Source organism: Lynx canadensis, chromosome A2 (assembly GCF_007474595.2).
Source record: "Lynx canadensis isolate LIC74 chromosome A2, mLynCan4.pri.v2, whole genome shotgun sequence".
Taxonomy (NCBI): Eukaryota; Metazoa; Chordata; class Mammalia; order Carnivora; family Felidae; genus Lynx; species Lynx canadensis.
Window position 1 is genome coordinate 6,388,582 of NC_044304.2, and position 17,669 is coordinate 6,406,250.

The 17,669-nt window shown below is 49.0% G+C and overlaps 1 protein-coding gene across 4 annotated transcripts in view; it reads right to left on the reverse strand.

The window, feature by feature from the left end:
• The window catches only part of LOC115503304 (zinc finger protein 558), a 28,553-nt gene extending 15,806 nt beyond the window's left edge, over positions 1-12,747 (reverse strand). Inside the window, exons 1-4 of one of the 4 annotated variants that reach the window (XM_030299432.1) lie at positions 12,467-12,747; positions 5,219-5,342; positions 4,572-4,660; positions 3,803-3,929 (exon numbers count right to left, since the gene is read on the reverse strand). In XM_030299432.1, coding sequence (XP_030155292.1) covers positions 3,803-3,929; positions 4,572-4,660; positions 5,219-5,249 — 247 coding nt within the window. In that variant the 5' untranslated portion in view covers positions 5,250-5,342; positions 12,467-12,747. Of the gene's footprint in view, positions 1-3,802; positions 4,212-4,571; positions 5,983-9,007; positions 9,894-11,853; positions 12,446-12,466 lie in introns of those variants that run through there. The other 3 variants (XM_030299437.1, XM_030299445.1, XM_030299454.1) reach the window with 3 other exon arrangements.
• Positions 12,748-17,669: the final 4,922 nt, after the last annotated feature.

Consider the following 17,669-nt stretch of genomic DNA (forward strand, 5'->3'; position numbering starts at 1 on the left):
ATGATCTTATGTAGTGATTAAAAGGTCAAATTATCTAGAAGATGTAACAATTACAGATCAATTACAACAGAATTATAAATTTTTTTAAATATAATTTAATGTCAAGTTGGCTAACATACAGTATGTAAGGTGTGCTCTTGGTTTTGGGGGTAGATTCCCGTGGTTCATCGCTTCCATACAACCAAAGCGGTCGACAGATTCAGTGCAATTGTTACCACAATTCCAACAGCTTTTATTTGCAGAAATGGACAAACTGATCCTTAAACTCACATGGATTTGCAAGGGATCCTGAATAGACAGAACAGTCTTGAGAAAGAACGAATTAGGAATTCTCACACCTCCTGACATCAAAGCTTACTTCAAAGCAATAGTAAAGAACGCACTACAGTACTTGCACAAGGAGAGATGCAGAGATCAATGGACGAGAACTGAGTGAGTGTAATCTCGTAAAGTCTGTGGTCACACAACTTTGGACAAGGCAGCAAAACAACTCACTAGGGGAAAGAACAGTCTTCTACAGCAATGATGGGCAACTGGGTAATAAAGAGAGAAAAAAGAACGAAACCACATAAAAAATTATCTCCAAAAGGACCAAAGACCTAATTGAAGAGAACTAGAAAATTCCTAGAAGAAAACACAGGGGTAAATGTTCATAGCCTTGGTGGATTTGGCAAGAATTTTTGAGGTATGATAGCAAAGGACAAGCAAAAAAAGAAAAAAAAAGATAAATTGGACTTCATAAAAATTAAAACTCTCTCTGACTTACTTCACTTAGCATAATACTCTCTAGCTCCATCCACTTCATTACAAGTGGCAAGATTTCATTCTTTATGGCTGAGTAATATTCCATTGTGTGTCTACACACACACACACACACACCACGTCTTTTTCATCCATTCATCTGTCCCTGGACATTTGGGCTGTTTCCATAAGGCGGCAATTGTAGATAGTGCTGCTATAAACGTTGGGGTGTGTGCTCCTTCGAAATCAGTATTTTTGTATCCTCTGGGTAAATGCTTAGTAGAGCAATTGCTGGATTATGGGGTAGTTCTATTTTTAAGGAACCTCCGAACTGTTTTCCAGGGGGGCTGCGCCACTTTGCCTTCCCACCATCAGCGCACGAGAGTCCCCTTTCTCCACATCCTCTCCAACACCTGTCGTTTCTTGTGTCATTGGTTTCAGCCATTCTGACAGGTGTGAGGTGGTGTTTCATCATGGTTCTGACTTGTATTTCCCTGATGGTGAGTGACGTTGAGCATCTTTTCGTGGGTCTGTTGGCCATCTGGATGTCTTCTTTGGAAAAACATGATTTTACTCACACGTGGAATTTAAGAAACAAAACAAATGAGCAAAAGGGAAAAAAGAGAGAAGGAGAGAAAGAGGGGAAAACCAAGAAACAGACTCTTAACCACAGAGAACAAACTCATGGTTACCAGAAGGGAGGTGAGCACGTGTGTTGTGGGGGGGAGGGCGGTTTGGATGGCGATTAAGAGGCACACTTGTCATGATGAGTACCGGGTGTGGTATGGAAGTGTTGAATCAATACATTGTACACCTGAAACTAATATTACACTGTATGTTAACTAACTGGAATTCAAACACAAACTTAAAAAAAATTAAAACTGTTGTGTGTCAAAGGACACTATCAAGAAAATGAAAATACGCCACCAACTGGGAGAAATTATTTCCGAATCATATTCTGGACAAGGGACCAGTATTCACGACATATAATGAATGTGTATAATCCAAGAACAAAGACAAGCAACCGAATTCCAAACCGGGCCAAGGACTTGAACAGACGTTCTCCACAGAAGATCCAGAACAGCCGACACATGAAAAAGTGCTCAATGTCATCAGTCATGAGGGAAACACAAATCAGGGCGACAATGAAAAGAAATACTGCCTCATAACCGTGAAGACGGCTACCATCAGAGGCACAAACGTTGGGGCAGATGGGAAATTGGAACCCTCCCACCTTGGCGCAGCTCCTGGGGAAGACAGTTCAGCAGTTCCTCAAAAAGCTAAACCTACTGATATATGACCCAGCATTCCGCTCCGACACATACCCAAGAAAGCCGAAAGCACATGTTTGCACAAACCGTGCACCAATATTCTCAGCAGCAAGGTTTGTAACAGCCAGTAAATGGAAACCACCCAAATGTGTATCAACCCATGAGTGAATTTTAAAGACGTGGCCAATCCACAAAATGGTGCAACACTGCTAGACCTTCGAACATTAATTACGCTGCCTGAAAGGAGCCAGACCAAAGAGATCACAATGCCGGTGGCAGGAAATGTTCTGAGCAGGCAAACCCAGAGAAATGGAAGGCAAATGGGTGGTTGGCAGCAGGGGGCTGTGGGGAAGGTAACGGGTCCTGGCCAGTTCCCGGAGAGGGGGTGAGGGGTGATGACAATGTTCTGACATTAGAGAGCATTGATGGTTGCACAACAATACTACTATGTCAAAAGTTACTGAATCGTGCTCTTAAAAACAGCTAAAACAGGGGCTCCTGGGTGGCTCAGTCGGTTAAGCATCCGACTTCGGCTCAGGTCATGATCTCACAGTTTGTGAGTTCGAGCCCCGCGTCGGGCTCTGTGCTGAACAGCTCGGAGCCTGGAGCCTGCTTCGGATTCTGTGTCTCCCTTTCTCTCTGCCCCTCCCCTGCTTGTGTTCTGTCTCTCAATCTCTGTAAAATAAACACTTAAAAAAAAATAGCTAAAACAGGGGCGCCTGGGTAGCTCAGTAGGTTGAGTGTCCTTGGCTCAGGTCACAATCTCACAGTTCTGTGAGTTCCAGCCCCGCATTGGGCTCTGTGCTGACAGCTCAGAACCTGGGGCCTGACACAGAGCCTGATTCTGTGTGTGTGTCTCTCTCTCTGCCCCTCCCCCACTCACACTCTGTCTCTCCCTCTCTCTCTCAAAAATAAACAAACATTAAAGGAAATTTTTAATAATTAAAACAGTGACTTTTATGTTATGTGAATGTCACCTCAATTTAAAAAAAAAAAAAAAGGACAATAATGTGGGGAATATTGTGGGGAATAAGCTTAGGAATTCCCTGGGCTTGCACCGATGGGTTAATAAGGCAGAAAGAATTAGAAAGCCATAGGATGTTCACACCCAAGTTTGGGTAAACAAGATTAGGTAAATAGGTATAGAGAGGGCGGGGCAAAGGCTCCAGGATAGACCAAAGGTGTATGAGGTAAACAAGATTATATGTTCAGGGCGGAAGCGCCCCCCAAGTTAGTACTGTAGCAGAAAGCTGCTTTCACTGGAAGGAAGGGTAAAAACAGGAAAACAGGACTTTAGACCAGTGCTGGGCCAAGTCGCCCAGAGCGGAGCTAATTAGCAAAAGAAAGGTGCCTTGGCGACCCTGAGGTAGCATGCTCTGTCTTTCTTGTCCCCCTCAGCAAGTTTAGGTAAACAGAGGTGGGGCCTCACATCTGCTGTAAACAACCTTCGGCCAGGTGCCAGGACTTTGTTTTGTATCAACCCAAACCCCTAACCCCGCATATCTTCAAGACCCCGTTTCCCTCACGCCCATGAGTTAATGTTCACAGATTCATGGTCTCCTTGTGCACGTCCATTGCCATGTTTGTAAGCCTTCTGATCCTAATAAAAATGGAGCAAGGACCCTTAATCGGGGCTCTTGGCTTCTCCTGGACATGAGCCATCTCTCTCGCATTTTTTAATCCTGTGTCCCGCTCTCTTGCTGGACGAGAAAGAACTCTAGACCCAGAGTCTACGACAAACAAAGTCTCGTTATGGGACTAAGTATACACAGGGATGAGGTCAGGCTTACCGAGCGAGGCCAGGTTCCTGCAGTTCTCCTGCATCACGTCTCTGTACAGTGTTCTCTGAGAAGGGTCCAGCAGGGCCCACTCCTCCTGGGTGAACTCCACGGCCACATCCTCGAAGGTCACCGAGTGCTGAACCGTCACAAACATCACGGCTTAGGCAAGGACCATCCCCGCCAAGTGGGCAGGAAAAGGGCAGAGGACGATGGGACCAGGGGCCGGGAACCCAAAGCGCAAGATGTGCGGGCAGGGTTCTGAGCTCTGCTCTCAACCGCTTCTGGGCTCAGCCTGCGGTGCTCCTCCCTGTCTACTTATGCCCGCTCCCACGGTGAACGTGCCCCTAACACAGAGGTGATTCTCTTATTCCAGTGAGACTGTGAAATCCTGCAAGCTGATCTCCCTCCATCTGCAGGGCTGAGTAGAGGCCGGGGACATGGCAGAGATCAGAGAAACACCTGGTAAATGAATGAGCGACTCCCCCACAGCTGTCACCAAGTACTTGAGTTTAGGATACAGTCAGGTCTTCCTTAGTTTCCCCTAAAAACCTCTCTGCAGAACGTGATGGAGACGGTGACCCTGGAGGAACCTTGGCAACGTAGAAAACGTTGCCAAACACGACATTGCCTGGGGGGCCCCTGACCCTCCATCAGATGCCCGGAGACCCGGGGCCCTCTGAACACCTGGTTTGGCCATGAGGCTCCGGGTCACTGGAAGAGAACAAATTCAGCTTCTGGTCAAAGGAATAATGACTTGGGAAAAAGAGTAGTGACTCACCGGTAACCAGCCGGTCAGGAAGCCCTTAGCCAACCCTTCCTCCTCCGTGCGTCCGTTCCGAGGAGAGGCTGAGTACAGGGAAGGCTGAGCTGGAGAAGAAGAAAGGAGTCAGGAGAGCCCAGGACGGCTCTGTATGCCAGCACTCACCAGTCTGGGGGCTTCCCCACCTACCTGCACATGACCACACCCCGACACGCACACGCACGGCCACACCCATGACCACCCCACACAGTGTGGGTGGACACACACACACACACACAGCTTTCAGAGGACACTCTGAAAGAGTGGCCCGGTCTCACCCAGGACCCAGGGCCAGGAAATAGGGCCAAGGGTCTCACTGACCTGGAGGAAGAGATTATTAGTCCCATTTCACAGATGAAGAAACTGAAGTTCAAGGGACACCACTGTTATTTTTCCAAGTTTATAGAAAGAATCAGAGACGGTTCAGAGGCTCTCCCATACTCACCACACAGGTGACATCTCCACAGACACTCAAACCACCAAAATCCCAAATCCCAAGAACCACATCGGGGACCGGTGACCCCCGGGCATCTGGCTCCACTCCGGCCTCACCGCTCGGCCCCTCCTTTCCCGCTCCGTGGTGCAGGGGCCTTTACCGCCTGGACTCTGAGGGCCCCCCGACTTACCACAAGTGGGGGGCAGAACCACGGCCGCCATCCTGTGACTCAGACAGGAATTTCCCCGGACAACGGGCAGCGGCAGAACCCGGACGCTCCTCCTCTGGTCGGCACAGCGCGCTCAGGCCGGGCCCTGGTGGAAACGGGACAACAGGAAGCCTTCACAGCCTCCCTCCCACCGCGGGCTTCCGCGGACCAACCCATCTTAGCCTGCCCGTTGTGTCCTCCTTCAACATGCAGGTGGGGTCCCCAGTATTGGGTCTTTACTTAGCAGGTGACGAACCAGGGCCGGCGAAGCCAGAGCTCGTCCTCTTGGGTCCTAACGGTTCGACCGGGACACGCCTCCGCCGCCCCACCTAAATCCCCAGCTTCCCTGAGTCTCAGGGCACATTCTTCTCATGCAGGTGGCTGTCACAAACACATTCCCAGGTCCGACCCTTTGGTTACTGGAGATGATGACGGCTAATACTAGTCTTTGCCTCTCCCAGCCCCACCGCCCTCAGATGACGGGTGACGTCAGAGTGCGTGAGGACGACCCTCGGTGTTACCAGTTTGTCCCCTTCCACCTGGGGCGCCACCCTAGACCCTGTCATCACCTGACACTATTCTGCCACCTAAAACAATAGCTGAGAAAGGTCTCTCTGAATCCAGCCTCCCAAACGTTGTCCTTGTTCGTGTTTTCTCTCCCTACATGTGTTCTTCTTCTTCTTCTTCTTCTTCTTTTTTTTTAGAGAGAGAGAAAGAGGGCAAGTGTGAGTTGGGGGCGGGGGTGCAGAGGGAGACAGAGAATCCCAAGCAGGATCCACACCCAGCGCAGAGCCCAATGCGGGGCTCGATCCCACCAACTGTGAGGTTGTGACCTGAGCCGAAATGGAGAGTTAGACGCTCAACTGACTGAGCCACCCAGGCGCCCCTTACACGTGTTCTTTCACCACACAGAGGACTCTCCCCCGCCCCCCGCTACTTCATCAGGCATCAGGCACGTCCTGTTCTCATCTCACGCTTCCCCCCTGGATTTCATCACCCCTCACTCACACATTCCCCATCCACACACCCTGCCTGCGCCCCTGCCCAGCAGAGCTGCGCCCGGCCCGGTTCCAATGACCTGCCGGCTCCATGGCAGCGTCCGGGGGACCTGCCCGCGGTGGCGCTGTCATGCCGCCACCTCTGGGGAAGCACGGTCACCAACATGCAAACAGCCTTGACCCTGCAGGACATCCTGTAAGTCCGTGCGGCTCCCCACCATCAGGCCTCTAATCTCTTTACCCCTCGCACACCCTCCCCTCCGCCCTCCATGGCAACCAGCTTCCTGACTGGCCCCCATGACCCAAGCCTCCTGGTGTCCACACCCGCCCGCGTCGGGCTGACCCGGGTCACAAGAGCGCCTTGGGGGCGACTTCCCAGGCTGGGTGCTCCAAGGCACTGCAGCGTTGCTTGGTCTCTCGCCCCGCTTGCTCCGGGGGAAGCCCCGTTACAAGGAACTCAGGCGGCCCCATGGAGGGACCGACTTGGAGAGGAACCGAGGCCTCCCTCCAGCAGCACCACTGACGTGCCCGCCTGGGAGCGAACCGCCTTGGCCTTGAACCCTTGGCACCAGTCCAGGCTCCAGATGGCTGCAGCCCGGCTGATAGCCCGCTAGGAACTCAGGAAAGTCCCTGAGCCAGAACCTTCTAGCGAAGCGGTCCTGAACTCCTGAACCACAAAGACCATGAGATCTGATACATGATCATCATCGTTTTAAGTCACCGAGGTTTGGGACAACCTGTTAGGTGGCAACAGATACACGCACCCTCACTTTGCGCAGACTGCCCTGCCTCCTACTTCTCACAGTAACCCCTGTGAGAAGGAATCTCCCTTCCTCGGAAGCCTCCAGAATGGCCACGTGACCCCGGCCTCCGCCCTCCCTCCTGTTACAAGCCGGGAGCTGTCTCCCCTCCCGGGTGAGGCCGGGCTCTGCGGCTCAGATCTGTGCTCCTCCACCTGCCTTCTTAGGGGCTGCACACTGTGGGCGGTCTCTTGTCTGCCCTCCCCTCCCGCTCTCCCCCTCCACCGGACCCCCTCCCACACCATTCAAACCCCATGCAGTGTTTTTAGTAGTGAAATAAATCTATCGTAAGGGCAGTCTTCATTCTGGTACCAGTCTCTCTCCGTGAGCCCAGGGAAAGTGTTTCACTCTGTCTCATTTTCTCACGTCCCACTGGCTCCTCAACCCAGGACACTCTGGCTTCCACCACGACCATTTCAAGGACGCCACCCTTGACAGAATCACCATTGATCTTCTTCATAACCACAGAGATGGGAGACTGTAGCTACGATGACACCATTTTTAATCTGTCAGATCGACAAAGACCTGGTGGAGCACATCTTTTATTGGCAAGGATGTCTGGAAAGGCACTTTCATACGCGACTGGGGCACAATTCCTACGGAAGGAAAATTGTCAATTTGATGCAAAATGCAAAATCATTTACCCTTTCCCTGCCAATCACACTCCTAGGAACCGATCTCAAGGATACACAAATACTAAAAGGCAGGCTGTGATTATTCACAATGGCCTTACGTGTAATATCAAAGGACTGGAAACAATGCAACTGAGCATCAATAGGGAATTAGTGCAATAAACTACGGAATATCCACAGAATGAAGAAACATGCAGCCAAAAAAGAAAGAGATGATCTCTAGGTATTGATAGAGATTCTTATCTCCAATATTTAAAACAAAATTTTTAAGTTTATTTATTTATTGGCGGGGGGGGGGTGGGCGGCAGGGAGTTGGTGCGGAGAGAGGGAGATAGAGAACCCCAAGCAGGCTCTGTGCTGACAACATGGAGCTCGGGGCTCGATCCCATGAACCGTGACATAATACCTGAGCCAAAATCAAGAGTCGGCACTCAACTGACTGTGTTACCCAGGTGCCCCCCAACAAATATAAGTGGAAAAAAAAATCAATGTTCAAAGCAGTGTATATGGAATGTTTCCTTTTTATAAAAAGGGAATGAATACCTCTTTTCTCTGGAGTTAGGGAATCAAATGTCACTCCATAAAACCAGCTTCCTGAGGTCTGTGTGCCTTCCCTGTACCCAAAAGATACAAGCGATAAAGGGTCTGTATGAGCAGGGAGGGGAACCTTGACCACTAAGAGTCTGGTTGGGCCAGGTGGAAAGAAAGAGCTGCGGGGCATTTTTGCCTCCCAGGCCTGTGTGCAGACAGATTAATGCCCGTGCCCCAAAGGTGTCCATGTTCTACCCCTCAGAATCTGTGAATATGTGAGTTTCCATAGCAAAAGGGATTGTGCAGATGTGATTAAAGTAAGGATCCTGCGATGGGGAGATTATCCAGGTGAGCCCAATGTCATCACAAGAGTCCTTACCAGAGGGAGGTAAGGAGGTCAGGTCAGAGAAGAAGGTGTTGGTGATGCAAGCAGGAGTCAGAGAGAGAGAAAGAGAAAGAGAGAAAGAGAGAGAGAGAGAGAGAGAGGGAGAGAGATCTGAGGATGCTACCCACTGGCTTTAAGTGAAGGAAGGAGCCACAAGCCACGGAGTGCAGGAGGCCTCTACAAGATGGAAAACACATGGACACCGATTCTCCCCTAGAACCTCCAGAAGGAATGCAGCCCTGCTGACCCATTTCGGACTTCTGACTTCCAGAATGGCAGGTGAAATCTGTGCTGCTTTAAGCCACTAAGTGCCGGTAAGTGGTGAGAGCAGCCGCAGTAAACGAATACAGCCTCTCACACCAAACCTTCCCTAAGGCTGGGTGTGAGTCCAACAGACCCGGGCAACTGCCGTGGACCCTCCTTACCTTCTGCAGGTGGAGGACGTCTCCTTTCTCCCCACCGGAGACCCAATCTGCAGTTAGGATGAGTTCCAGTCACTGAGCTGAGGAGTCAGAGGGCTGGGATCCAGCCACCCCCAGAGCCCCAAGGGGAAAAGCGGACTGAGAAGGTGCCTGGGGCACTTTTAGGCTCCGAGTCCCCCCATCAAGGTCTCCTGACAGGTGAAACCTCACAAGAAGGCAGGAGGGGTCTCTGCTCAGTCTACAGATTCAGTGACTCCTGCTCCTGGATGTATGTCAGTGCTGGATGATGGGTCACTTCTCAGTGCTGCCCAACGGGACTTTCAGTGATGACATAAATGTCCTCTAATTCTGCTCCGTCCAGCTGGCAGCCACAAGCCATATGTGGCTACTGAACACTTGAAACGAGGCCAGTAGGACCGAGAAAAGGAACTCTTCCCGTTGTTTTAATTAAAATAGCTCCAGGTGACTCGCGGCTACCGCCATGGACGGGGCAGCTGTGGACACACTCAGGCCCGACTGCTTTCAGGATGCGGAGGAGGGGGCCTGTGGGTGGCAAAGTGGGGGGAAAGCATGGACTCGGGTGAGGGGATGCCTGCAGGTTTGCATGGACGGGAACTGGGGGCATAGTACGTGCCCTGTCCCATCACACAAAATACAAGCATGAATGAAAGCATCGTACATTTTCTCAGTTCTACGCTCCTGGGTCTCTTCTTCCCATTTCTTTCTTTCTCCACAACCATCATCCAGGCCTAGGGAACAATCATTTTATTCCTAAACTTCTTCTTACCGCTCCCTGTCTTGCCTCTTAAGTCTTCCTTCTTTGAAAAAAAATTTTTTTAATGTTTATTTATTTTTGAGAGAGAGAGTACTAGCAGGGGAGGCGCAGAGAGAGAGGAGAGGGAGACACAGAATCTGAAGCAGGCTCCAGGCTCTGAGCTGTCAGCACAGAGCCTGATGCAGGGCTCGAACCCACAAACCGCAAGATCGTGACCTGAGCCGAAGTCAAATGCTTAACCTGAAGCCTGAGCCACCCAGGTGCCCCATTAAGTCTTCCTTCTTAATCCGAAGTCCATTTTAACCCACATGCACAGACCAGCTGTGACTCACATCCTCCCAGTGCTCACATCTCTAGTGTCTCTCCCCTGGTCCTAGAACAGAGTCTAATCTAATACCTGATCTGGTCCAGCCTACCCTGCTCTGGGCTGGCTCACCCCCTGCCCCCCAACCTTGTTGTCTCGGCCCAGCCATTCCTGTCCTCCCAGCTCGTGGAGCACACAAGGCTCTCTCCTGCCTCAGGGGTTATCTTCATGCGGTTCCCTTGGCCTGAACCGCTCTCTTGAAAACACTCCCACATGCTCGCTCCAGCTAACCCTACAGCTAGTTCAACCTGACCCCAACCTCAGCTCTCCAGGTAAATATCCGTCCTTCTCAAGAAGGCTTCCCTGTTTCCGCCACTGAGCCCTCTGGGCCAAGCTCCCACATCACTCCGGTCATTAATTATTTAAAATCACGATTCCCTATTAGAATGTAAATTCCATGGACACGGAGAAAGGTCTTCTTGGTTCTCCCAGGTCTCTATGCATCTGGCTCAGGGCCTGGCTCCCGGGGATGCTGAGCCATCCTGGTTTGCCCAGAACTGTCCCGGTTTGAACACTAAATGTCCTCTGTCCTGGCAATCCTCTTACTCTCCAATACACAAGGATGGTTGGTCGCCATAAACTGTGCACTCAAAGGATACTTACTGCGTGACAAATGAACATCCCCCCCTCCAGAACATTACAGGAAAGTGAGAACAAAAAAGGGACACACACACATACTCGTAATTAGTAACACCTAACAATTGAATAGATTACTTAACAGAATCCTCTACGATGTGAATCGCCAGACTGTTATTTCAGAGAAGTCTGAAGAAATAAAGTTAATTCCTTGTCCACCAAAAGGCAAGGTAGAGAGGGCAATCTTTGTGGAAACTAGTGCCCTAACCTGCGACCTACAAGTTGCTATATATTCCCCCAAATAATTGCAAATCTCATTAAGTAAATAAAGAAGTGAAAATCACTTCTTCAAAATACATCTTGTTGCTGGTCAATTCAGTTTTAAATTAATTACTAACAGAAAGAAGTCCTAAGCACTCCCCCCCCACCATGTGCCTATATTTTGAACCTCTGTGGAGGATTTGTAGGGCTTTAGAGGTCAAACGGAATGGGTCTAAGGACTGTGGCTGAGTAGTCCTGCTTATCTTCAGTGGGATGTCTTGTAATCTTACATGTACATGTAAAAAATGTATATATTTTTCTATATAAAATCCTGAAATTTCTAGTATTATGGAATGCAAGAAAGTCTGCATTTCTCTACGGTTACACTCATTTACATATTTGTTAAATTGTACTTATTTGCATATAAGTGCATTTACTGCCTTATTTCCACACACATAACCACACACACCTCAGTATCCTTCCTTTGAACGTAATCTATCAAACAGACAAATAATTTTTCTTAGGATACCCTCCCTCTTAGTGGCTCTTTGCGTTTACAACCTGAGCAGCATGAAAACCCACTAAGAGCTCTCCTCTGCATAGCGGAGGTTGCTGGCACCTGTTGTGACAAGGTCCTTGCGGTGCTCACCTGGTCACACAGAAACCCACGGATCAGGGAGGATGGCACACTTCAAGGCTGGTGGGATCTCGAAGCTGGTTTTAACACAGACTGGAGGGGGGGGGGGAGGCACGAAGACCGCTTTCGAAGCCTTTTGATAGGAAGTAATCGTTCTTGGATAGAAAGACCGCCCATTCATCTTTGTTTCGTTTTCATTTACTTAAAGTGTCAACGTTGGCCGTGACTGGATTTACCTGATTTCCACGTAGCCATCTGCACCCCAAGTGGGAGAAAGCAGTGTCATGCTGGGAGTGCATGTGACTTGCTCAACTCATCTGGCTGGATCAAGATTTTACGGTGACTCCAGACACTTTAAACACGGGCTTGTTACTTAAGGGCGCTGATAAGCGACTCAGCTGACTTTGATCAGGACTTCAGAGCTTTTAAGGCCCTAGAGCAGATCTCCCGACCCGGCACTATTGATAACGCTTCGTTGTGGGGGGCTGTTCCGTGCACTGTGGGATGCTCAGCAGCATCCCTGGCCTCCCCACACCCCCATTTGTACAACCCAAACAATGCCTCCAGACATTGCTGAAAGTCCTCTGGGGGAGAGGGGGGAGGTGGAAATCACCCCTCAAAGGAGGAGGCAGCGGCGCCCGGAGTCGGGAGGAACCGCAGCCTGGGACTGACCGGAGGCAACAGCCCAGGGAGGAAACGGGGCTCCGGTTACAGACGGGGGGACGCGGGGACGCCAGAGCCCGTGACCGGGAATGCCCGCGGCCCTCGCCCCTCCCTGGGCGCCTACCGGACCCCCCGGACTGTCCGCCGCGCACCGAGTCCGGCCGGTTGCGCTGAGGCCAAACATACCACGTGAAGCCGGTCCCGCGCGAAGAAGACGGCGCACCCCACGCAGCCAGCCCCGCAGGCTCCTTCCACGGCAGCGCCCCACGCTTCCGCTTCCGGTCTCGGGCTGGCCGCCTCTCGCCCCAGTTCCGGTCTGTGTCGAGCCGCGGCGGAGAGGGGCGTTTAGGGGCTCCGGGTTGGGGCGGGCGGGGGCCACCGCCGCGCACCCCAGCCTGGGGCGAGGGTTTCTAGCTCTCTGAGGGAGGGCCCCACGGCCCTGGGCTGCGTCAGCACCAGGGACGGAGACCAGTCCTAGGGGCGGGCTGTGGGCGGTGCCAGGCAGACGGGCCGAGTTCAGGTCCGTGGGTGGGGCTGTGGGCGGGAACGGGGTGACGGCGGGCGGGGAGGTGGGCGGAGACTAGTTCCGGGGCGTGGCTGCGGGCGGGGTTGTAGCCGAGGGAAACCAATTCCCGGGGCAGGGGTGTGGCTGGAATAGGCTCGGCGGGTGGGCGGGACAGTGGAAGGAAATCAGTTCCAGGGGCGGGTCTGGAGGCGGGGCTTCCCGTGGGTCCCTAGACAGTACTAGCAGCAGGCTGCCCAAGAAACAACTTTTCTGCAGTCCTTTCTGCAGGTTCACACAGCCTCACATAACGCTGTAGAACGACGTGCCCATATTTAGGGCTTTTAATTTTTTGTACATGTTTGCTGTCTTTGTTTAAAAATGAGACCATACGTATATTCGTTTCTCTACAACTTGCCTTAGCGCCATTTTAAGAATTTTGAGGGGACAGGGAGGGTACTAGGTCATACATTCACAAGGCAGTAAAATACCCTCACTCCCAGCACGGTCTCTCAGTCCTTTGCCCAGAGATAGACGTCCTCTTCTCTTCCATTTTTATAGATATAGTGTGTATATGCATATATGCTGGGAATGGCCAGCAAACCCTGCGCCGATGGATGCAAGATTACTCCACAGTTTGCTAAGAAAGAGAAGGCATGGAGGTCAACGTTCGCAGACGAAGACCAAGATCCTGTTCGCCTCACTTGTATTCTCATTTATTGCAGAGTCAGGCCAATCACAAATCTCGGCTGGCTTGTTGTGTACAGAGGGCGTGTAACATTTCAGGCGTGCTAAAAAGATGCACGACTTGAAGGTGAACAATCCCAAGAGACAAATCAAATCAGAGATAAGCAGCAAGGGTTATGTGTCCTACTGTTTTGTTAAACTTTGTATACAATGTATAGATAACGGGATTCCGGAATTCCGCAAGGACTGCAAAAACACCTGGGAAGGCTGGCCCTGGCGGGTTACGCAGGCCCGGGACATTCCAAGAGACCCACGCCCCTCCCAAGCCTACGTGCAGTAGACCAGAAATCCCCGTGTTACATTTTAGCTAGCAAGCATTGTGTATAATGGTCATCCTCAGTAATAACCCCAACACGTAGGTAATATGCTCAAGCCTGATAGGGATGTCCCCAAGCAACAACAGAAATGGATAAACCGTCTCATGCATCTGGATCTACTGAAAAGAGACTTAAATTTCTGGTGGAGAGGGATAAACCAGTGATGAATTGATAGGAAAAAAAGAAAAGGAAATCAGAATCTTACCATTTAAAACGTCAAAAGATTGGGATGTTTTGGTGGCTCAGGCCGTTAAGGGTCTGTCTTCAGCTCAGGTCATGATCTCACAATCTCACGGATGGTGGGTTCTAGAGTCCTGCGTTGGGCTCTGTGCTGACAGCGTAGAGCCTGGAGCCTGCTTCAGATTCTGTGTCTCCCTCTCTCTCTGCCCCTTCCCCGCTTGCACTCTGTCTCTCAAAAATGGAAGAACTTGGGGCGCCTGGGTGGCGCAGTCGGTTAAGCGTCCGACTTCAGCCAGGTCACGATCTCGCGGTCCGTGAGTTCGAGCCCCGCGTCAGGCTCTGGGCTGATGGCTCGGAGCCTGGAGCCTGTTTCCGATTCTGTGTCTCCCTCTCTCTCTGCCCCTCCCCCGTTCATGCTCTGTCTCTCTCTGTCCCAAAAATAAATAAAAACGTTGGAAAAAAAATTAAAAAAAAAATGGATGAACTTAAAAAAAAATTTAAGGTCAAAAGAAAAAACAAGAAATGTCTTCATATTATCCTACATGGCGTATCAATGGATAGGATTCACATGTCATAAAGTGCTAAACATTTATGTGATAAAACAACAGACGTTGAATTTTGGTTTGTATTAATTCATTAAATAATTGTATCGGACAAGGGGAATTGTGTCCTAAGCTATGTAAGAGAACTACATGCTATTTTTTTCAGATAAGTAATTAGAAAAAGTCAAAAGCTGAAAAATGAAACCACTGTATAAGGAGCTCATTTAGAAATACAGAGGTACAACCAGAAAACTAAAGAAGTTGTTTCTGGGAGTCAGAAAAGAATGAGGAGGGTAGCTTTTCATTACAAGGCTTTAAGTATTATTTAAGACATAGGCGTATAGCCAGACACACACACATGCACACAAGGCCAGAAGCCTAAATTTGTATTTCAAAGTGGTCATCAAACTGTAAGAAGAATTTATAAAAATGATTCACTTTGCAAAAATAGAATGTATTTTGAAAACTTCAATCTTCAAGCATTAAATAAAAGCTATAATCACCCTTGTGGAAAAATGAAGAGAGCATTACTTTCCAATGTACCTGATAAGCATTTTAGGTACATCGCTCCTGAGTATTTTCACAGCAAATCTGTAAGGAAGATGCTATTATCTCTCTCACCATTTAACAAATGAGGAAATTGATGGTAGCAAATTGCTAAAATTTTCATATTTCTTAGAAGTTCTCAATAGATATCATCTTATTTTAAAATTATTTATTAAATTCTCTTTTCACTAATAAAATAATATCTGCCATTCTAACAAATAAACAATGAGCATGTAAAAAATGATTTAATAAGGGGTGCCTGGGTGACTCAGTCGGTTGAGCGTCCAACTTCAGCTCAGGTCATGATCTCGCGGCTCGTGAGTTAGAGCCCCGCGTCGGGCTCTGTGCTGATGGCTCAGAGCCTGGAGCCTGCTTCGGATTCTGTGTCTCCCTCTCTCTCTGCCCCTAACCCATTTGCATCCTGACTCTGTCTCTCTCAAAGATAAACATTAAAAAAGATTTTTAATGATTAAATAAAACTAGTTTTCTTTGAATATAGTTAAGTAGAGCAATCACATTATTTTTCTGCTCTCTGCCTCAGACCTAGGAAGATACTTCCTATCCTAAAAGTTTACTAGAAAACGCTACTACATATTCAAGAATTAGGGAATCCCCATATCATATGCAAACTTCCTGAACACACACACAGAAAGCTGTTATGGAAAAATATGTGATGAGAAAACTCTTAAATTATTAATGAACTAATATCAACACAAATCACAATTAGGCAAGATTTATCTATAAAGTGGCAAATATTTAAACTCTAGAAATTTAGGAAAGTAATTCATTACATTAGCTGATGTATATAAGAAAAAGATTTTTTCAATCTCACTAAGTTCCAGGAAAACATTTGAGAAAACACACTGCAGCAGTTTTTGCAATAGCCAAAGTTGGAAACAACCTAATTGTACATTGTTGGATGAAAGAATAAAGAAAATGTGGTATGGGGCATCTGGGAGGCTCAGTCTGTTGAGCATCTGACTTCAGCTCAGGTCATGGTCCCATGGTTCCTGGGTTTGAGCCCTACATCAGACTCTCTGCTGTCAGGGCAGAGCCCATTTCGGATCTTCTGTCCTCCTCTCTCTCTGCCCCTCTCCTGTTCGTGCTCTCTCTCTTTCTCAAAAATGAATAAACATTAGGGGAAAAAAAGGAAAGAGGAAATGTCTGAAATCAATAATCTAGGCTCCCACCTCAAGAAATTTCATTTTTAAATTTTTTTGTTTTAATTTTTTAAAATGTTTTCATTTATTTTTGAGACAGAGACAGAGTGTGAGTGGGGGAGGGGCAGAGAGAGAGGGAGGTGCAGAATCCGAAGCAGGCTCCAGGCTCTGAGCTGTCAGCACAGAGCCCGACGTGGGGCTTGAACTCACGGACTGTGAGATCATGACCTGAGCCGAAGTTGGACGCGCAACTGACTTAGCCACCCAGGCGCCCCTCAAGAAATTTTAAACAGGAAAATAAAGTCTTGATGGCCGAGGGTAATTCTCCTCTTAAAAGGAGAGGAGAAAATCTCTTGATAGAAGTAAAACAGTTTGTTTTCTAAGATCTGAATGAGTAAACATATAATGTATCTGAGTGGTTTATTGTTCAAAAGCCTAAAAATGTGATAGAGATTTAGGAGATAAAACCTGAATGCCTGTTTGCACTGGGACCTATTTTAATCCTGAAAGCTTTTACTGGAAGGAGGTTTCAGTGTCCTGTGTGAACACCACCGCAGGAGGAAATGGGGCCCACCAGTTCTGCTCCCAAGACCCAGCACAGAGGAGCATCTGCATAGACCTTCCAGCCAGGGAGGGAACAAGATGGCACCTTGAGAGTTGGGATGAACATGTGGGTAGAGGTGCTCGGTACGGAGAACTCACCTTTCCATCCTGCCAGCCATGACCTGGGGTATGAACCTGATGGATTGCCAGGTTTCCTATACCTAACAGCCTGCTCCTTCTCAGGAAGGCACCCCCTCCCCTCATTTCCTGCCTTACCCAGAGCCTGGGGCCTGCTTCCCATTCTGTGTCTCCCTCTCTCTCTGCCCCTCCCCTGCTCACGCTCTGTCTCTCTCTCAAAAATAAATAAACTTAAAAAAAAAACAACAACGATGGGGTTCATGCTGGTAACTACTTCCTGTTGACATTACCAGGGATATATAAGATAATATTTGCAACGCCTGTGGGCGTGTGGCCTGTGTGTCTGATATATAACCTCAGAGATGAGAATTACAAGATGGGGACATGGCACAGAATACCTCTCAGTACAGGCCTGGGTTCCAGCTCTACCGTTTAATACATCTTCAACCTTGGGCAAGTGGCTTACCTTATCTGTGTCTCAGTTTCTCCATCTGTCACTGGCATAATAACACGTGTACCTGCTTTGTAAGGTCATAGAGACCATTAAAGGAGTTAATGTTTGAAAAATGCTTGGAACACCTACCATATCTCAAGTGCTATATCTGTATATTATACATAACATTTATAAATGCTTCTGGCACTGACTGTAAGCTCGAGAGGGCAGGAACAAGTGCCTTGATGTATGTAGAAAGTACTCAATAACAAACGACGTGT